This window comes from Coccomyxa subellipsoidea (genome assembly GCF_000258705.1).
Source record: "Coccomyxa subellipsoidea C-169, whole genome shotgun sequence".
NCBI classification, from domain to species: Eukaryota; Viridiplantae; Chlorophyta; class Trebouxiophyceae; family Coccomyxaceae; genus Coccomyxa; species Coccomyxa subellipsoidea.
The window spans coordinates 396997-418312 of NW_005178033.1; the positions used below are offsets into that span (position 1 = coordinate 396997).

Below are 21316 nucleotides of genomic sequence, written 5' to 3' on the forward strand. Positions count from 1 at the left end.
AACAGCAAATGTACGTGCGAATAATTTCTGCCTTGGAAATGCTTACATGCAGACACGAGCCTATTCTGGCGATGCACGTGGGGGTGACGAATGGGATTTCAAACTTTGCGACACCGAGATCGTCTGATCAGCGGGCTTGGGTTCCGTCAGCAAAAATCAAGACCGTAGACAGTGCTGGATGCTCGAAGTCTACGTTGGTAGTACAAGAGGAAAAAAGGTGGTTGTCGTCATACTAGTTCGTCTGTACCATAGTATTCCTGCAGTCTAGATCACAAAGCTAGGAGGTGCAATCGTATTTGTGCGGGTTGAAGTGATTACTTCATCGGAAACGGTGTGATATACGGAATTTTTGTTGGATGCTGCGATCGAACGATTAAGACTGCTTTCTGGTGCTCACTGTGAGACCTTCGACAGCTTCACATCGGGCAGGAGGAACAGCAACATTCAGCGACCCACACTTATGCACGTCAGCATGTAGATTGGCTATCCAAAGGATGCGCTGCCGCAAGGCGGCAGGTGGCATGAACGAATGCCGCCCAGAGCTACTGCTCTTCAGCCTAGCAGCAGCAGTTGCTCTGCTTCAGACTGCTTGGACGCAGCCGACACTCGAGACTGAGTATATAACGCCTGTGCCGCCTCCCAGTCACGAGCACAGGCACCATTGCAATGGCTTCAGCCAGCTGGAGCCGCTTAAGGGGGAGTGGGTAGATCACCATGACCCCAATCACACGGGCATGACTGCTGGCAAGCCCTGCCCCAGCTTCATTGACGACTTTGACTGCCTGCACAACTACAAGACAGATGCCTACTATGAGGAGCTGGGCCGCAGGGTGCGCTCTTGATAATGCGCAACCAAGCTGACAGTGCTCCCTGGTGCACAACTTGCAAACCCAGCACTCTTGTTGCGAGCTGAGAGCATGCCCTGCGTCAAGACCCATTTGGAGGCAGGAATCTTCAGTCTAGGATAGGTGCTTGTGCATGTATTGGACCGATTGCTGCCATCTGTGGGGGCCGTATCTCTTGGTTTCGGTGCTGCAGTGCGAGACGCTTGAGAGACTGCAAGCGCTGACAAAAGTTCCCGACCGGCTAGTACCAAAACATTCCTGTTGCTCCTGCAAAGGCCCAGAGGATGACAGGGTCTCTGTGTGATGTCTACAGGAGTACAGGAAGGTGTTCAAGCCGCATGACTGTTCTCTGCACCAGTTCAACCCGGAGCATTTTGAGCAGTGTTTAACCGGGCGCCGGATCATTGTCATCGGCGACTCAACCATGCGTCAGATGTTCCAGTCCCTTGCCTGCCTCATGACCCCCCGCATTGTGGACGGCTTCTTCGTAGTGTGCAGCTTCTGCCCAACTGCTCATCCTCGCTGCATTACGGAACATGCTCTCAATCTTCTTACTTATCCTTTGCAGCATTTTGAAGGTGCAGGAGGATCATGCCCGCAAGGCCCAACAGAGATCCTGGGTGGCACCTGGATGTCAAACGGAATGATGATTTGAGCCGAAGCTGCCTGGGTGTTTGATGGTCAGAATTGTGTTGGAGTGGCTGGAACATTGTTGAGATTTTGAGCCAAACTTGCTTTGTTGGTTGATGGTCACTGTGTGTGCGCAGGACTGGGACAAGGCAAATTTAACCCACACGTCAATTCCCTTTGAGAAGGAGTACACAGTGCGCGATGAGCCCCAAATCAACATCTTCAAGCAGAATGTGGGCAACTTCTCCCTCACCAATGGCGCCTCTGTCCACATCAGGTCAGCATTGCAGCCGCGCCTTTGAGTTTCCTTTTAAGCTTGTTGCAATCATCTGTGCATTGGCACAATCTCCCATGTCATGAACATGCTCATGTGCCATCAAATCAGGTTGTCACAGCGTTGATAATGAGTAATCTGCAGCAAAGGAGGAATTACGGCAAGGGGAGCCTGGCTGGACATTCACTGACTGCTGCATGTTACTGACTCGCAGGTCTTTTGGGATTTTCAACATTAGCCTGTGGGACGATGTCTTCGCCGAGTTCTGGCCCCTCACGGACAAAGATGTCATCATAGTCGGTGCGCAAATGCCTTATCGTAATTTCGCTGTATTGTTTCTTCCCAGGATTGTGAACATGCCTTAAGCCCTGTGCCTACTTCCATGGGCTGCGTGCAAAAGCCGCTGCAATCAACACGGGGCACAGGGAATTCTACGGCAGCTGCCACAGCACTGCGGGACTTGCCAAGTCACTGCACATTGCTCTGTAGTCAAATCATCAGCGCATATCATTTTTGGGCATGATTTTACCCATGCTCTTGCACTAGCGACGCCAAGCATGATCCACTTCTGTCTCCTTGATCACGCGTCAGGATACATGAGGGGGCTAGAATTCTGTCATTTGAGTATTATTAGCGCATGCTGCTTATCCCATACCCTTGTGCTTGCAGGGACTGATGTGCCCTGACATGATCCACATGCTTCTTGAACTTTCCCCCGAATTCCATCAGGGCATCTGTAGTTTAAATTCTTTCTGTTCTCATCAGTGCATGTTGCACTGCAGAGTTTGGCGCATGGTACCCGCGCTTCAACTCGTTCCAGATGGCCATTCCCTGGACTCGCTATGTGAACGACGTCCAGGAGCTCTTCTCTCAGCGCCTCGTAAACTACCCTTCTTTGGTGCTCTGGCGCGCTTACGGGCCTACGCATTTTGGCGGCCCCACCGGGACGTACACAGGCGCGCATGCACCTCTTTATAGCTATCTCCTCTGCCCTGGTGCCTGGACGCGTTTCAAGGGATGTGAGGCCAAGAAAGGAGGGATTGGAGCATGCCTGTGCATGTGTGGCTGATCCTGAGTGGTGCTCCCAGAAAGTTAAACTGGAAAGTATCTTTCTCACTCGCACAGACTACATGTGAGTGTGTAAAAGAAACTTTTCACGGCACCCAGCTGCCACCAGCCTTCTGTCACTTGCTCTCCAGACAGGGCGTAGTGTGGAGCTAGCACTTCTTACACACATGCTACTAGAATTTGATGACTCTTCCAATGACAGCTCTACTTTTTGCATGCATGCAGCGCTGTCAGAGCACCTGCCAGACCTGCCGGGGCAGATGACATGCGAGGCGGCAGCCTACGGCGAGTATTACTACGACACGCACATCATGCGATGGCTGCAGCAGTGCGGGGCGCCGTGCGCGCACGTCCACATGCTGCCTGTGTTCCACCTGTCGCTGCCGCAGCACAACAGCCACCACGGGTCCTTTGGGCGGGGCACTGAGAACCGGCGCATCGACTGCCGGCACTACTGCAGCAACGTCATCGATGTGTGGAACCAGGTTGGCGTCATCCCTAAAGGGCCATTCAAATTGAGCCTCCCAAGCCTTCGGAGTGTGAAGTTAAACATTGTGCGTGAAGATGGGGGCACACGAGCAGCTGCTGCACAGAGCGAGAGGGCTAGAGACCAAGTTTGAGGCATCTTGCTGTGAGTCAGTACTCCTTGGTTGATGTATGTCTTTGGGGATGCACCACTTTAGCTGAAGGCGCCTACTTTCAGATTTGCCATGAATGCAAATGCTGATGGTCAAAGGAAAGTGCAGATTAGGAGGAAGGGATTGCGGCAATGAGCATCCTCTATGTCACAAAAGCCCTCCAGGCTTATCAGTTGGCTTGACGTGCTGTTGGTGCTGCTCTTTAGATCTGACAGAGGCTTTTGGGGTGCTGTGACTGATTTGAGTTGGAAGTGCTGTGCTTGCCGGCAGGTGCTGTACAACAAGCTGTGCTTTGGGGAGTCATCTGGCGCGGCGATGGCCCCTGGTAATTCCTGATCTGGCGCAGCACATCGTGGTACAGGGTTTGACAGGGGTCCTTTAAAAATCTCAGGCCAGTCCCTAAGTAGGGCAAGTGCGAGCGGAGTCTGCGCGCCCGCCCGCTGCCGCGGTAGTACCTGAAAACCTCGGGGCAGCCCTGACATTCCCAAGATTTCTCACCAAGGACGTGCAGATTTCCTGTTAAATCTGGCCTTCTAAATGGTTCGAATTGCCTGGAAATCTGTGTACATCTGAGTCACAGCCATGTGGCTTCGGGGCATTGCCCTGATGCCATCTCGCCAAATCTTTGCCAGAGCAGCCCTGGAAACTTGCCCCTCGCCCTAACCAGATATGCCATTCCCTTGGGGGCTGTCAAATAGTGTGGTGGCAGGCGCTGCTGGATGTGGCAGTCTGGCTGTTGAGCCAAGCACCTGCCGCTGCAGTTTGTGGCAACTGTGGTGATTATATATATCATAGTGAAATCCAATTTGAAGACACGGTCAGTCATGCATGCAAGTTCTGAGTTAGTGCAGGCTCCTTGATCGCAGTTGGAAGGCCCATAATGGTAGGCACCATGATGATGAGTGATGTGATCATCACTTTGATGAAGTGGATGAGAGATGCTTCCCAGCCGGGTGGGTAGGACCAGGACTTTAAATTTACTCAAGTAGTCCATCCTGGGTGATCTATAGGAGTGCTAGGTAGCGGTCTTTAAAGTTGTTTCTAGCTTGGCGAGGGTTCGTGCGGCCACAATGGAAGAGGATGAGCTCCATTGAGAATTTTTTCAGCACGGCTGACAGCTTTGTACGGTACTGCGTGCATAACGTTATTAAGTTAACTTCAATGTTTTGAGGCATGAAGCTTGCCAGAACAGACCTGAATGCTTAATAGCATGTAAAAGATTGCCTCACGTAGGAGCCAGGCTGGTTACGGTCCATTCAATTGCCCAAAAGCTATCTCTTCCCACTTTGGGAAAATTGCCAAACCAAGCATTTTAGAAGAAAATCGGCCAGGAACGCCGTACGGTGTCACGACCGTGACAAGAAGAGGCATGCAACGACGAAGAACAGAAATCCACACACAGTCATTCTTGCCAGGGCATACAGTCATAAGAATTTTGTTTCTTAGCTTTGTGTTGTGCGTTGCCTGAGACGAGGAGAGGTGTCTTCGATCTACCAACGAGTCAGCAGCCATTGACAAAATTGTCCTTCTTGTTTTCCAGCATTAACTTTTCATCATACAGACTGTCCCCACTTCGATTCACAAAATAGCAAGGGATGATCATCCCCGTCAGGTGCTTCACCTGCGGAAAGGTGCGTCCTTGAACCTGCAGATCGATGGTAGTTGTCTTGTCAAGCAGTATTGTTACTTGCGATGATGGAGCTGCATAGCACCCTGCTTTCAATGACTATGAAAAGCAGACATCGCAATTTTACTTACTGTCTGGTGTAGGTGATCGGGAATAAGTGGGACACATACCTGGACTTGCTGCAGGCTGAATACACAGAAGCGTAAGTTTGCAGAAGTCCTGGTGTTGCCCTGCGTCACACGCAAAAAAAATCTGTTCTGTTAGGGATGACATGGAAGAAGGACGTTTCTGATTTAGTGACTCCTCAACGACGCAGGGATGCACTGGACGCACTTGGCCTCACTCGGTATTGCTGCCGGCGCATGCTCATGACACATGTGGATCTGATCGAGAAGCTTCTCAACTACAACACTCTGGAGCGTGCACCTGAGGCCAATGAGCCAGCTGCCCAATAAATTTGCCAGACCCACTGCTTGCAATTTGCTGGCAGCTCAGCCTACAAATTACCCCTCTTGAATGCTCTGGCCCTCATTACTTTGCCTTTTAAGGGCAGCAAGGCTTTTTCTGTCGGTCTGCACTCTGTCCCAGGGATTTGCAGAGAGCATGTGGGTCAGGAGTGCAGACCAATTTCTCGTTTTATCGTAAATTGTCTTGGGAATTTAATGGCTGCAGTTTGCTTCCTGTGTGCCCCATGTATCTCAGATCTCAGGCTGAACGAGCAGTGAGAGCTCATCAGGAACGTAGGATGAAATGCAAACCTCGTGCATGGGCTTGCAGCTCATGCAGCTCATCTTGATGAAAAGTGTGAGATTTGACCAATCGCTGTGCTGCATCACTCCAGATTCCAACATCTTTCCAATCTTACAGAACCAAATGTTACATGCCTATGCTGGCAAGCGCAAACAAAGCTCGGTGTCAATCTCAAAAGATACTAGTACGAGCTTGGAAGACCCACCATCAATTGCTAGGTCTTCTTTCAGTCACCCAGTGCTGCCTGTGTTTTAAAGCTTCTGCCAAAATTTTGCCTTGACATGCAACCATTGCAAAATGCAGAAAGATCCTCCCGGGCCGGTCATCAGGCATTTTTGGTCCAGTTGATGCATGATTGCACAGTATGCAGTACGCAAACTAGTGTGGGGACGCATACTGGGGCGTCCAGGACGCGTCTTGGCAAATTCTGATCATCAGAACGTCAAGAAAACGGCACGTGACTGTTGATTAGTAAGGGATGAGTACTATGAGTAGTACTGTTACTAATCAAGCGAGCTTTTACAGCATTAATGTTAGTTGACCAACTACAATGGCTCTATGTGCAGTACTGTCCAATACATGCTCAAATGTATTTACATTTGAGAATACACTTCAGAATATATATTCGTGAAGTTCAGGAAATAGGCACTGTGGGACTCACGGCGTAGGTATCTTTACACTAAAGCTCTGAGACGCAGCACACCGCCAGCACGACTCCTCGTTTTTGACTGGCTCGAAATGTTTCTTAAATCTCAAAGCTACAGCTTGTCATTTATTCTATGCAGCAGATCGGTACCCATGCAACAAGACACAATTCACAGAGGGCCTATATCCTGGTGGATTCTTGTGGGCCACAACTTGTGGCTGTCTATACCTATTCTGGCTTCAGAGGATGATCAGTAAGCAGTGACTGATTGATATTACTAACTGCCTTAAGTAATGATGCCGTCCTTAGGCGTCCAGGACGTGAAGACGCGTCCCCAAAAAATTTCTTGACGTACTGTGCAATCCTGAGGTGAAGCACAACTACTATAGTCCTTCTCAAACCTCCCTTACAGCAGACAAGGGTGTATATTCTTGTATGTCCACGGGCCAATGTTGATGCATGTGAGTAAAAACAAGCACAAAAATAGCTCGCTCATCGGAAGTTGACCGTTGAACTACGCCATACACTGTCAAGACTGATAAATTATACTTCTACTGACTTCTAATGAATTTGATGCCGAATCCTCAAAGAATCTGCATCACACTCTGTCGCCTTGGGAACACGCTTAAGCCAGTAGAAGTCACCGTATGGTCAAAACCAAGGTTTTGACAGGATGGGTGCACTCATTTCAGTATCCTCTTTCCAAGCTGAAGCAAGGCAATACAAGCCTTCAGCGTCCACCAAATCTACTGCAGCAGGACAAAATCGCATCAGCATGCAGCTTACAGCGTTGACAAAAGTCCGGACATGGCAAGAACCTGCTTTTCCGGCACCTAGCTCAAGGAACCCCCAGAGAGGCATGCCGGCGCCTGAATGGGGGCCCTTTCGTAATCACCTCGCAGTGATCTCAGATGCTCTCAGATGCCGCTCTCCACCCAAAGCTGCAGATGCTCTAAATGCAGATCATTCTGGGCAGGCTTGTTACGATGAGTGCGTTGGCCGTGTGCCACTCGCTGCTGTGGCATTTGTATAAACTCTCGTGCCCTGATGACAGCGCGGATAACCTTCGCGACGTCAGCGCTGATGTCAACCCAGGACTGACGATGACATGGCAGATGCATCGGCGGAGCGAACGCCAGCTGGACGCGGCGGATCAACTTGAATGGTTGCGCGGGCTCATATTAATGGCCTCCAGGACCACGAGCACATCCACCTCTGCACTCCTGGAGCACTGCGAGCGCAGGCTCTCTCTTCGCGTGGCAACCTCCTGGACACAAAATGAAATCAGAGCGCATTCGCTCACCGCTGGCATGGGCTTGAAGATGACGTCGTCATCCTCGTACTTGGTGCGATCCACTGGATGAGTTTTTTGTCCCTGTGCGCTGGTGATGGAGAAGTTCCGACTGCAGGTGTTTGGAAGAGAACCAGCAACCCAGTTTCAGAGCCAGCCATGGTCTCTTCCCAAGGGCGCTATTTTCCAGCGAGGCCAACCCCGCTCACAGCAATGGCACATACACACAGGCTGAGCTGTGCAGATCCTCGGTGACGGCTTGCCGCCACAACGTAGGTCTCATTCAACAGCTTAACACATTGAGTGGCAGCAGCTCCCATGAGTGCGTCCCACAAGTCAAGCCGGGGCATTCGAGCACAAGTGCAAGAATTTCAGGGTCCCTACAAAATAGTGAAGAGCGCAGCAGCGAGGCTTGCGCCTCCTGCTTACGGGGCCGGGGCACACTTTGCTGTACCCGCAGGCCGCAGCAGTGCAGCACAGTAATGGCGCCCCTTTAGATCGGATTGCGATGCACTCACATCGACAACACATACGAAAAGTGTGCAGCACCTGGTTGAGCATGTCTGTAAGGCTGCCCCGGACTTCCTTGAAGCTGGGCCGGGCCTCCCTCTCTGTGGCCCAACACCTCTTGACCACGTCCTTGTAAGCCTCCGGAGTCTGCTCTGGGAAGTCCGGCCGCCAGTCCTTCTCCAGCACCTGATTGAGCCACCCCCTTTTTACTGAACATGCAAAACGGAAAAACATTTCTACCTGTGGAGCTTGCTGCCTGAGTGCCTTATGCACCGGCTCCCACTGTTTGTTTGGTCAGTGTTAATAACAGCATTCCTCTTGTTGCTCTCAATACCAGTTCTAGCTGGCGGAATTACCATGCTCCTTACATAGTGCAACTCTTGAGAAATGACTGGTCGCAAGTTTGGGGTATTTGTCACTAAGGCCTCCAGTTGCCTCTCAAGCCATGAGAGCCTCGAGCAAATACGCAAGAGTACAGGCAGCTTGCGACAGCAAACAATCAAGGGAACAAGCCGGTATCGTAAACGATTTGTAAAAGGGCCATGAGCTTGATCTGGATCTATGCTTTCCAGTCACTCTAAATCTGCACAGCAGGTTTGAAAAAGGCTGGTCAGCAGTCACAATGAGCATGCCCGCCAGGATGAGGTGTTGCATGCATACCTGGTACGCGATCTGTATGTCCCCGAGGTCTGTCAACCCGCTGCCCATGCTGATCAAGTGCCAGGCCACCACCCCAAAGGAGTATACATCGCTCTCTGCTGCCATGCTGCCCGTTCGCAGCAGCTCCGGGGCGGCAAACGCCGCCGTGCCCGCCGACAAGCCATCTTTCACGCCCGTCTGACTCAGCCCAAAATCTGCCACCTGTTCATGCCGAGCACACATCAGTGGTGCGCCACCCAGTGTGTCGACAGTGACATCCAGAGTACATACCTGACACACTGTGCTTTGCTCGGGCCAACATGCTTGCAAGCGCTTCAGGATGACAAATCAGGACTTTGAGGCTGCCGGGTACCATATCTCCGCATGCCCACAACCAGTCTATGCTGGCGGCTGCTGTGGAAGCGAGCAAAGGCATTGGAGAAAGGGCGTGCCTTGCAGGCAAAACCGCGCGGGTCAGAGGTGGAGGACTTGCAGAGCACGTTGGCACACTTGAGGTCCCCATGCACGATGGAGAGCGAGTGCAGGTACTCCATGCCAAACACAACCTCCAGCAGGCACCGTAGCACCCACACCAGCCCCTTCTGGTAGTTTGACCGCAGCAGCGCCCATCCTTCCTCCCTGCGCATGCCAGGGGGGACTGCATAATATTGAGAACCAGCAGAATTCCTTCACATGCAGCGGAAGTCCTATTAACAGGGTTGTGTGATTGTTCATTTGTCTGCAGCGCTCATCATGAATACTGGGGGTAGCACAGACTCTTCTTTGATGTGAGGTATCCTTTCTGGATATTGCGCAAGGGGTGGATATAGTCTGCAGGTTGGCTGAGTCAACCCGCGGCTGATTCTTGACTGCCTTATTTGATCATGTCGGTCCCTGACTGCACTGGTTTATCACAGCATCTGATCGCTGGCTTGGCAGGTGGACATGTCCTAAATGCAAAGACTCGGTGCTGGGTGTGCCCCGTGATCAGGCTGAGCAAGACACATGATTGATGGATGGGCTGCCTTTCCTTGGGAACATCTGTGGGCACGCACCTGTGCTGCTCCAGCGTGCCCTTATCGCAGTACTCCATGACGATGTAGGTCTTCAAATTGTAGCCGTCCGCAGCAATGACCTCCAATGCTATTACCTCGTTCGCCTCTGTTACCACACGGTATACAGCCACCTGTGCAGGCAGCAGATTATCCTCATCAGCCCAGCTAAGGACCCCTGCTGACACCCCCACAATCTCTCCTGCCTCGATCCTCAGCTTACCATTATACGTGATCGAAGCTGTTGCAAGCCTGCAACACACCCATGAGTACCTCCAACTGCTGCCTTGATGCCTCATCCTACTAAAACATGGCCAGGACAAGAATGCGGCCTCACAAGGACTGCAGAGGAGGCGAGAATTTGTTTTCTTTATGAGCCCTCTACAGGGACGGGGCCCTACGCAATGCTGTGGAAGTCTGACTCACGACATTGGGGTGTGCGCTGGCCATCCCAATCATTGCTTCTCGTGATGTTTGTGCATTCGTATGGTACCCAGCGCCCTGGTGGGACACGATCTTCACTGCCACGCTCGTCCCCTTCCAGCGACCTGGAAAGCAGTGTCACGCACTTAAGAGTAAAGACATCAAATTGCTACATTGGACACCATTATGTGCTCCTAAACATTGTACGTCACATACGTCCGCCGTGTTCCGCTTCAAATACTTCTCTGCATGAACCTATCGGTGTGTTTGGAGATGGAAGCACGACTTTGTCATGGCAGGACACACCTTGAGTAACGGACACATGTGTGCGTGCTTCACTAGGTACTGACCTTTGAACACGCTCCCAAATGTTCCTGCGCCGATGTTCGGCCCCATTTCTATGTCGCTGAGCAGGGTCCTGACTTCGCTCAGCGTCTTCGTCAACTTGGCTTGGTCGGCAGATTGGGGCAACAGTTCAGGGCTCTTCTTTCTGCCCAAGCCAGTCCTTCGCAGCCAGAGCAGCATCTCGGTGATAGTCACGCCTGCGAACAACGTTGCAAGCACACCGCCTGCTTGTTTCCACCCCATCGAGCATCGGAGACGCGATGGCATCACCATAAGCCTGAGTCAGCGGCAGCATCGATCCCCACCGCAGAAATGCTGCTCGGTTCCGTTCTGCCCCTCATGGCTGCTGAAAACCTTTGACGAGGGCGACAGCAAGAGGCACTGCGCAGCACACGGCAGCTGATGTTGACGTGAGCTAATGAAGATATATACAGATAAGATATTTGTGTGACATCAGTCACTGCAAACATTAGTGGCTGTGCTTGCAGGATTTATTTTGGAGCCTCTGGGTGGAACAACAGTCCCTCTCTCCACTGGAGAGTCTCCAGGATGGCAGCACTCTTGATCATCCAGGATTGCTACCAAGGAAAAATCTTTTCAAAGTGAGTGCTGAAAAACCAGAGGCTTCGTAGGCCTGCCCGCCAGAGGCAGTGAGCATGCATGCCACAAATCGTCCACGAGGTCCACAAAGAGTACCAGAACACTCAACAAAGGCAAAACTGCCAGTGGAGTGACTGCTACTGCTGCTGCCAGAGAAATTACTGCCAGGGCTGGAACCCGGAGCCCTGGTAGTATTCCCTGGCTTCACCTACAAGTCAAGACTTATGGGCTTTAAGGTCAACCTGCCTCTATCAAGAGAAGTGAAGGCAAGACATACAGCGCAATCTTAAATATGAAAAACCCAAGAGCTTGCAACCCCTACTGGAATTTCGAATATCTAATGCGGAGCCCCAAAGACTATGCACCAAATGCACACATTGAAGGCAGTATAGTCACCGTGACTGCAGAGACCCTACGGTCAAAATTGAAATAAATGCCAGCTGAGTGCAACAATTTCAGTGTCTTCTATTCTGACCAAGCAAGGCACTTCATCATTGCCTTCTACTATAAGCAAAACTTTCGCGACATCACAATGTCGTATCCGATCTGAGTCAGCATTCGGTGCTTTTAGCGATCACCAATGTCCAGATGTGGCAGTACTCAGTCATCATACAGTTTTTCGGCACTTTGCTCAGGTGCCCCAATCAGCATGGGCTCCTGTCAAATGAGCTCGCTGTGCTCTCAGACATCATCTCCCAGTTGCTAAAGTGGCCTTCATCGTGATATCGAGTGCACGTCCATTTCTATCTTCCACCCACTTCCCCTCCTGGCACTTGCTCATGTGCCCTTTCACATTTTTGCGCAAGTGACAGCAAATACGAGCTGTGCCTTGACCCTTTCCATCTTCATGAGCACCTCTTTATCAACATCGCCTCTTGAGCTGAGCTTCATGAAGACTATGTGGTGCTCCTCAAGGTCCCCACCTTGCTGTGCAGCGCGGCGGAGTAAATGCGCGGAGGGGGTGAAACTTCCCCGAGCAGCGCCAGCACACCAAGCTCTGAGCGCTGTACTTTAAGGCTCTCCCTCCTTGTCATCACCTCCTGCCCAAGCAGGCAGGCAACATGCATCAGTGAGATGTGCTGCCGTTAAAAAGTGAGCAAGCAATACCAGTCCAAGTCGGGCGAGTCTGGAGATCACAGAACATTCCCCCGGTTTCAAGGGACCAAACTTGCAAGTGAGCTGCTGTAACTAGCCCTGAGGTGGGCAGCAGAGACATGGCACCACCAGAGAGTGCACACTACAGCGTGTGGCAAGAATATGCAATGGAACATCGCCCACATCTTGATCTTATGGTTCTTGAGCGGACAGTACCTGATTGAGCATCTTAGTAAGGCTGCCGCGGATGTCCCTGAAGCTGGGCCGGTCTTTCCTGTCTGTCGCCCAGCATTCCCTGATCACCTCCTTAAAGGCCTCTGGGGTCTTCTCTGGGAAGTCCGGCCGCCAGTTTTCCTCCAGCACCTAATGAGCCGCCCCCATCAGCTTCACTGGCTTCCTTGCGATTGTACAAGAGGAAGATACAAGCAAGACAATGAGGACATGTCTTTCAACGAGTCTAGTGCCTGCATTTAAGCTTGCCTCTTCAGTCGTGACGGCAGCAGGCAGACATGTAAGAGGCAAGGCACTGCAAGCTGCATGGAAGTAGTACCAGCGTGCATGACAAACAAACTCCGGGAAAGCCCCAAAAGCTCGGTCCAGATCATGCCTCGATGCAGGTCATTCCTTGTTAAAGAAGTTAGGGGCCAACCTTCTTATATGCCTCTATTGTGCACGAGTCAACACTACAGCTGGGTGGCTGATGGCTCACAGGTGCCCCAACAGAGCACCCATGAAGCCAGCTCAGAGAGATCTCAACTGCGCATGCGTACCTGGTATGTAACTTGTATGTCTTCCAGGTCTGTCAGCCCGCTGCCCATGCTGATCAAGTGCCAGGCCACCACCGCGAAGGAGTACACATCGCTCTCTGCCGCAAGGCTGCCAGTTCGCAGCAGCTCCGGGGCGGCAAACACCGCCGTGCCAGGCTTGCTCGTGATTGCTGACACCCCATCTGTCATGCTCGTCTGGCTCAGCCCAAAATCCGCCACCTGTTCATGCCGAGCAAACATCATTCCTGAGCTGCCCTATGCAAAACGCACTGACATTTGGATCCCTAACGCTCGTCACCGGCTTTCATTTTGCTCTTGGCAACGAGCCAAGAAGAGCCTTGGAGCTCCAGAATACTGTAGTACTCCTTCTAAGACCCGCACTTTTAGAAAATTCCGTTTATTGCAGTGCGCAGTAAAAACCTGCCACCGCAGCTCTATGCATGCCAAGATCCATCCTGGCCCGCATACTTCTGGGCTTCTACAACTGAAGGACCCTGACTTTGTGCAGAGGGCGCTTGCCTTGCAGGTGAAGCCCCGCGCTTCCAGCGTGGAGGATTTGCAGAGGACATTCCCGCACTTAAGGTCCCCATGCACGATGGAGAGCGAGTGCAGGTACTCCATGCCATACACGACCTCCAGCAGGCAACGCAGCACCCACACCAGGCCCCTCTGATAGTCCGATCGCAGCAGCGCCCACCCCTCTTCCCTGCGCACGCCAGGGGGTTTCTTATTGAGATTCTCAGGCACCGGGGATTTTGCAAGGGAAAAGAGCATCCACATGACCAAGACTGATGGGGGGTTCCCCTCCCTGCATACAAGTGCATGGTGTGAGCATTGACCACAGAGAGGTCTGCCAGGGCAGTGTATGTCAAGGCCCCAACATATTGGTCAGCATGATGGCGCAGTAATCTGTCTCTGACATGCAGCAGCTGGGCTCATTGTTTCGTGCCTGAGGCACCTCACAAGCCCAGATCTGTGATGTTTGACGGTGCAGAAAGGAATCTCAATGCTCGCACCTGTGCTGCTCCAGTGTGCCCTTATGACAGTACTCCATGACAATGTAGGTCTTGAAATTGTAGCCGTCCGCAGTAACCACCTCCAGCGCCTCCACCTCATTCGCCACTGTCACCACCCGATACACAGCCACCTGCGCCAGAGGGAACGTGCTTCAGCTGACACATTGCATGAAGTTCCTGACATGCATGTGGAAATCATGCTCTTAAGAGGAAGAACCTGCCTCTTGGTAGCCTTACACCCCACTAATACCTTTGCCTGATGACCTGGTTCCCCACAAACACCATGCAAGCGCTGCGAGGCTTGTGGGCCCAGTCGGCTACCACCAGATGGGTTGAAACACCACTGAGAGGGCATGAAGGTGGGTGCAATGGTGACCAAGCTACTCCAGGCAGTATGACAGGTCACTACCGGCTCTCGTGCGAAATGCTGGCCTGCAACTGGAAGACAGCGGCATTGACTCACCACATTGGGATGTGCACTGGCCAAGCCGATCATGGCTTCTCGAGATGTCTGCGAATTTGTACTGTACCCAGCACCCTGATGGGAAATGATCTTCACAGCCACGTTCGTCCCCTTCCAGCGACCTGACACTCAAAAAACGCTTGCACCTCGCTTATCCTGCTTCTCTACGCTGTCTGTGTGCTTGGAGTACAGGCTGCCCGAGCATCACGGGAACAAGACACTCTGATAGTCAAGAATGGGTTATTTCTTGTGTCCGTTCAACCGACCTTTAAAAACTTGTCCAAACGTGCCAGCACCAATCTTCGGTCCAATCTCTATATCGCTGAGCAGAGTCTTGACTTCGCTCAGCGTCCTCGTCAACTCAGCGTGGTCCTCCGGTTGGGGCAACATGTCAAAGCTCATATCTCTGCCCATGCCAGACCTTCGCAGCGTAGTATCCCAGTATTAGCCACGCCTGCGAACCGCCTACCCATCGAGCAACGGGAGGGAACCCGCCCAATCTGCGACTGCCCCCGCCGATCCTAGGCCTCCAGTATCAACAAAACTCACCCAAATTCGCCGCTTCGGAGTCTAATCATTTTTGCACTCCGAAGAGAAACGCGCTGCGAAACTCTTGCACGGAAGTTGGTGGCATCGAGCTTACTAAGGTTTACTAAGACTATCAAGGATATCTTGAAAGATATTTGTGGCTATCCATCGAGGGCCGCACGCGTCAGTGGTGAGGTGCATGCAGATGACTGGTAGCCACTGCAGCAGGCGTTCCCCGCCCTCCTCAGACACCATGTGTGCATGTCCAATATTTTTTTTGGCACAATCGTGCAGCCGTGGCAGCCCACGTGTCACTCAGAGTGACTTACTCTTGCATCACTGGGAATCATGCCTGCGCAGGTAACCCAGATCTCATGATAATTCCATATTGAATGAAGTGGGTCCACCTTCTGCGCTAGCTCGGTGGTAACTGCTCATCAATGCACATGCCGGGGTATCAGAGTGGACGAAATGTCTTCAGCAACAGAATGAGATACTCGGTGATGTGAAAGAAGGGCGCTTTCGGCTGAGTGACTCCTCAAGCATGCACGGTGCACTAGATGCGCTTGGCCTCAAACGGTACTGCTGCTGGTGCATGCGCATATATCATATATGACACACGTGGATCTGGTCATGGTCGAGAAGCTTCTCAACTGCGACATGCACATGAGGCTAATGCGCCAGCTGCCCAGTGGTTCCACAGTTCGGTGTGCTGGCAATTTGACCAATCCTCCGAGTCTGCAAAGCTCTGGCTGTGAATAGTAAAGTCATTGCAGTGGCAGTCTTGGTCTCTTCTGTCTTCCAGCAGTGCATCAGCGTGATTAGCAAAGGTTGCATGGTCCAGACGGCACTGCAACCAAGTGTCTTCAAGATGAGTCACGTATCTCACAAGGTGACCATAGAAGAGGACCCAGGCCAGTGGCACCTCGCCTAGCTGAGCTCGGCATGTGTTCCCACGCATCGAACTCCTAGGATGTGTGTGCAGATTGACAGGGATAGCGTAAGGATGTCGAATTGCAGTAATCACATGCTTCCAACGAAATTGTGAGGGCTTCACACACTGGTTGCAACAGTTCAGGCTGGCATAAAAGATGGCTTTCATCGCTGACTCTCGTGAACATCAAATTACGAGCACGAACAAAAGCCATCAACCATCAAAAGGCATAACACTTGTACAATGCGCAAATCCCAATTTCAAGGCGCTTTAATGTTCCAGTGTACCACCACTGGATCATTATAGGCAGATCTTTGACCATAGTGTGCTGGCCAGTGCCTTTAAAGGGCACTCCAAGAAACTAGATGTTTTTAATCTTAGGTGTAAACTACCATGTGTTATGAGTTGCCTCTCGGAAGGCAAGTGCAAGCACCACAGATTCCAAGAACCCGACAAGCCTGTAACTGAGCATATGAAAAAGTGAAAGATGATGCGTTAAAGCAAACTCAATCATCCATGCGCCACCGAGTGCCAGTACCAATGAATTGCAACGCTACAGAGGTCTTCAGTAATGTAATGCAGAGCCCTCATTGGCCCTGCATTAATATCCGGATATTGAAAATGTGAGACTGGAGACAAGAAAGTGGAGAAGAGACAGTCACCTGTCACCATCGTCAACAGTAAAGTGATGGCAGGCTGGGTGCACAAAAATACAGTGTTCCCAATGCTAGGCCTCTGCTTTGCCTGCATACGCTTCCCTATGCCATGCATGGTTTGCTGCCTCCCGAGTGCTGCAGATCCCTTAGGGATCGCATCAGCACTCAGTGCTTGTAGCGTTCCCCGGTGCCCGGACGTGGCAGTGCACACTGTCCCATTACTCTGCTCACCCTTCCCTGGGAACTCCCGAGGCCTGAACGGCATCCTTTCATAATGAGGTCTCAGTGCTCTCAGACGTCATTGTGTGTCGCTGTCTTCTTCAAAACACTTCTGCGCAGGTGACAGCGCAATCGAAATTCATGACGCCGCTGCTGACATCAGCGCTCTCTGCTGATGTCAGCAGCAGCCGTGGCCGCACATCATCGCGTCCGAGACGCGTGAATAAGTGCACATGCACAAGTGAAGGAGCACCCCAGCCAGAAGCGGCGAATCATCCCGAGCGCGGATAGTTGCGCGGCGGCGGCTGGCTTTGTTTCAGGAGCAGACGCAAGTCCACCACCTCGGCACTCTTGGAGCGCTGCGAGCGCAGGCTCTCCCTCCGTGTGGTAACCTCCTGCTCAGCCACCCAACAAAACAAGTCAGGGCCACCGTAAGGGCCATCATTTCAGGTATGGGCACAGCTACCCAGATGCGCCACAACTTTGTGGGGGCTGGTTGCCTCAAGTTGCTCCTCGCAAAAAATGGTAGCACAGTCAGCATAGCGCGCTCTGCTACATGAGGGCCTGATATTCCAGGCCGTTCCCATTAGAGTATTGACAGCCCGCTTCAGGAATAAGCGCATGTTGAGGAGCAGAGCAGGGAAGATTGCATCTTTCAAGATTGTGGAGCGTTTGCATGTTGAGGCGGGCCCACTGTGCTGCTATCGCATTAACCAAACCAGCAGCATCCTAGGCGCCCATCGTAAGACTTGCTGCACCCGCGTGAACAAAGCCGATATGAACAAAGCCGATACAAACAAATCAGGAGCTGCGCAGCACCTCATTGAGCATGTCTGTGAGGCTCCCCCGGACTTCCTTGAAGCTGGGCCGATCCTTCCTCTCTGTGGCCCAACACCTCCTGACCACGTCCTTGTAAGCCTCTGGAGTCTCCTCTGGGAAGTCCGGCCGCCAGTCCTTCTCCAGCACCTGACAATGCCAGCCTCATCAGCTTCGCCTTCACCTCCCAACAGGATGAACAGGAAGATACATTACAAAGAGCCTGTCGCCTGCATTGAAGCCCGCCCTTTGAGCCGTGAGTGCAGCAGGCGTACATGTAAGAGCGCAGGGCAAATGAAGCTGCATGGAATGAGTTCAGCGCGCACAGGAGTCGCTCTCCCTAAAGCATCATGAGCTTGGGCCAGGGCACCATTGTTCCTAATACAAGGGGCAAACATGCTGACGACTCTTGTCGTGGGCAAGTCAATGCAAAAATTGGGTTACTTTTGGTTTCAGCTGTGCTGGCAGCCAGTTGACAAAGATTTGACAAAGGTATTTTGTCAAGCGCACCTGGTATGTAACTTGTATGTCTTCCAGGTCTGTCAACCCGCTGCCCATGCTGATCAAGTGCCAGGCCACCACAGCGAAGGAGTACACATCGCTCTCTGCCGCCAGGCTGCCTGTTCGCAGCAGCTCCGGGGCGGCAAACACCGCTGTGCCAGGCTTGCTCGTGATTGCCGAGACCCCGTCTGTCACGCCCGTCTGGCTCAGCCCAAAATCCGCCACCTGTCCATGACGAGTAATTAACATTGGTGGACTGCCCAAAGTGCCCACAGTAACATTCGAGAGGCCCACCCTTCCAGCAAAAGCCTTTGCTCTGCTCAGGCCAACAATTTTTTGTCCTCCACCCTCTTGGTGTTGACTGGAGCAACGCCCTCACGGGTGAATGCAAGCGCTTCAAGTGAGCAGCAGCTGAAGGCTGGCACATGTTTGTGCTCGAGGCAATTGATTTCTGCCAGCATGTCCCGGCTTCTGTAGAAGCGTGGGACCCATGAGCATCGGCCATCTCGTCTTTGGGTTCCAAGGCTGCGTAAGGCAAACAAGCTGCTGGCTGCTGTCAACTTCGAAATCATGCCAGCAGAGCCTTGGCTGTGGGCAGAAGTGCTTGCCTTGCAGGTGAAGCCGCGCGCGTCAGAGGTGGAGGATTTGCAGAGCACGTTGGCACACTTGAGATCCCCATGCACGATGGAGAGCGAGTGCAGGTACTCCATGCCATACACGATCTCCAGCAGGCACCGCAGCACCCACACCAGCCCCCTCTGATAGTCTGCCCGCATCAGCGCCCACCCTTCCACCCTGCGCATGCCAGGGGGCGCGTCACCAAAATGGGGGGCGGAGGGGGGCACATGGACTCAAAACATGTACACCACCATGACTGGTGTGAAGTCCTCCTGGGCATACAGGGGCACTCGCATCCGCCGAAGTAACTGGTTCAGGGAGTGATGCACGAGTGCAGAGAGAGGTTCCTTTATACAGTGTCAGAGTGCAGAGTGTCTGTACGCACCTGTGCTGCTCCAGCGTGCCCTTATCGCAGTACTCCATGACGATGTAGGTCTTGAAATTGTAGCCGTCCACAGCAACAACCTCCAGTGCTACCACCTTGTTCGCCTCTGTCACCACACGGTACACAGCCACCTGTGCAGGCAGCAGATTATCCTTGTCAGCCAGCTTGTGACCCCTGCTGACCACCCCACAATCCTCCTGAGCACCTTGACCCTCAGCTCAGCAGTCTTTCGCAACAGAGGTGCTGCTTTTCAGCCTGCAACACACCCATCAGTAGCTCCAACTGCTGCATTGATGCCTCACATCACCAAAGCATGCCAAGGACACAGATAGGGCCTCACACGAATTGCAGAGGAGGCAACAGGTGATTTACGTTGTCAGTGCTCCAGAGGGATGGGGCGCTAGGAGTCTGACTCACCACATTGGGATGTGCACTGGCCATCCCTATCATGGCTTCCCGAGAGGTCTGCGAGTTTGTTCTGTACCCAGCACCCTGGTGGGAGATGATCTTCACCGCCACACTCGTCCCCTTCCATCGACCTGGGGACAGCAACTGCAATCTTTAGGGGTGCCCCGCTGACCATGACCTTGTCATCGCGAGGAAGACACTAGAACACTGTTTAAATAGTATAGACTCGCTCAAGATGCATCTCCACGCCATGTTGCCTGTCTGCACTTGGAGATGGCTGAAAAGGGACAGTACAGGTTGCCAGAGCAGTACAGGAACCTGCGTTTCCGTGCTGATCGTGTTAACTGACCTTTATAGACTTTCCCAAAGGTGCCTGCGCCGATGTTCGGCCCCACTTCTATATCGCTGAGCAGGGTCTGGACTTCGCTCAACGTCTTCGTCAACTGGGCGTGATCTGCAGGGTGGGGCAACATGTCTGGCCTCATCTTCTTTCTGCCTGTGCGGGGCCTTCGCAGCAAGCGCAGCATCTCAGTAATAGCCACGCCTGCGAGTAATGTTACGAGGACACCGCCTGCTTGCCTCCAGCCCATCGAGCATCGAAAGAAATCGGCTCAGTTTGCGACTGCCTCAGACCAGCCCTCCGGCATTATCGGATCCCATCACCGGAATCGTGCTGCTTCGCGGTCGATGTGCCCTGAATCATTGCGACAAAGCAGCGGCTTCCATGTGAACGCGCTCGCGTGTTGCAGTACACGGAAGCTGCAGTGACGTTAGCCTGTACACGTATTGAGCAATATTCGAGATCTGACAAGATATTTTCTTATTATGTTTTCCTGATATCATGGACTAGAGGAATGTGGACTGGAAGGGCCTCTGCTGTCTCTTCAAGATTTCAGCACTGATCTCCATCGATCTGTACGTCTCGAGCTCATCATCCCTGCCAGTCCAGGACTGCCACAGGCACCTGTGGCTTGCATGCGTACTATCGGCGCCAGGTGGCACCATGCAAAGCATGGCATGTCATCACATGATCAGCTGGATTTCTGGTCCAAGATCAGGTGAGCCTCACTGAGTGACTCCCACCCAAGCCGCCTCCTCGGCTTGTGTACAGTGTACACTACAACGAGACAGACAGACTAATCAACAATTTGCCGATCAGACCTCCTCCTTTCAAACAATTGCCTTGCAAAGTAGTATCAACCCACAGGGTGAGGACGATGTTCAAAGGTAGCCAATGTGCACACCCTGCCCACTTGTGCCTCACAACAAAACCCCTTTCAAATTTGAAAGTAGCAGCTAGCGATGATCCAACACCATTGTCGCAGGAGACTCTCTCCCCTTGCCACTGGCAGTGCTGCATCACATGAAATCCTCTGATCACAGCAGCAATCTAAAACGCACAAACTGCCCAAGTTCACCTATAAATCCTTGCCCAGCAAATTTACACAGTGTCTGCGAAGCGGGCCGGGCAGCCTCCTCCGAATTATGGTCATGCAATCGGCAAGAATTTTTCTGGAGATCTATATCTCAACCTCAGCGCTCGCCCTGCTGGCCTTCCTCCCAGTGTCTTTG

At 52.4% G+C, this 21316-nt stretch overlaps 5 protein-coding genes across 5 annotated transcripts; 3 read left to right on the top strand and 2 right to left on the bottom strand.

Moving 5' to 3' along the window:
* Positions 1 to 494: 494 nt before the first annotated feature.
* COCSUDRAFT_55863 (hypothetical protein) lies at positions 495 to 3791 on the top strand (the record flags this gene model as incomplete). The annotated part of the gene is made up of 7 exons (XM_005646653.1): positions 495 to 830; positions 1159 to 1335; positions 1613 to 1752; positions 1964 to 2049; positions 2532 to 2744; positions 3043 to 3302; positions 3726 to 3791. 7 exons carry the CDS (start codon positions 495 to 497, stop codon positions 3789 to 3791), a joined length of 1278 nt encoding a protein of 425 aa, XP_005646710.1.
* A 1259-nt stretch (positions 3792 to 5050) lies between these two features.
* Positions 5051 to 5537, top strand: COCSUDRAFT_36935 (hypothetical protein; the record flags this gene model as incomplete). Its single annotated transcript, XM_005646654.1, has 3 exons — positions 5051 to 5086; positions 5226 to 5284; positions 5399 to 5537. The coding sequence occupies 3 exons, from the start codon at positions 5051 to 5053 to the stop codon at positions 5535 to 5537; spliced, it is 234 nt and encodes a 77-aa protein (XP_005646711.1).
* A 2094-nt stretch (positions 5538 to 7631) lies between these two features.
* COCSUDRAFT_42547 (kinase-like protein) lies at positions 7632 to 14712 on the bottom strand (the record flags this gene model as incomplete). Its single annotated transcript, XM_005646655.1, has 15 exons — positions 7632 to 7745; positions 7782 to 7853; positions 8319 to 8465; positions 8940 to 9140; positions 9419 to 9557; positions 9974 to 10104; positions 10397 to 10518; positions 10744 to 10935; positions 11044 to 11119; positions 12262 to 12378; positions 12650 to 12796; positions 13204 to 13419; positions 13768 to 13906; positions 14217 to 14347; positions 14680 to 14712. The coding sequence occupies 15 exons, from the start codon at positions 14710 to 14712 to the stop codon at positions 7632 to 7634; spliced, it is 1977 nt and encodes a 658-aa protein (XP_005646712.1).
* A 1786-nt stretch (positions 14713 to 16498) lies between these two features.
* On the top strand, positions 16499 to 17134 carry COCSUDRAFT_33446 (hypothetical protein). Its single transcript, XM_005646656.1, has one exon. It carries the CDS (start codon positions 16830 to 16832, stop codon positions 17070 to 17072), a length of 243 nt encoding a protein of 80 aa, XP_005646713.1. The 5' UTR covers positions 16499 to 16829; the 3' UTR covers positions 17073 to 17134.
* Positions 17135 to 17288: 154 nt separating this feature from the next.
* Positions 17289 to 20217, bottom strand: COCSUDRAFT_55865 (kinase-like protein; the record flags this gene model as incomplete). The annotated part of the gene is made up of 7 exons (XM_005646657.1): positions 17289 to 17411; positions 17836 to 17982; positions 18343 to 18558; positions 18990 to 19128; positions 19337 to 19467; positions 19754 to 19875; positions 20094 to 20217. The coding sequence occupies 7 exons, from the start codon at positions 20215 to 20217 to the stop codon at positions 17289 to 17291; spliced, it is 1002 nt and encodes a 333-aa protein (XP_005646714.1).
* Between the last annotated feature and the right edge of the window lie 1099 nt (positions 20218 to 21316).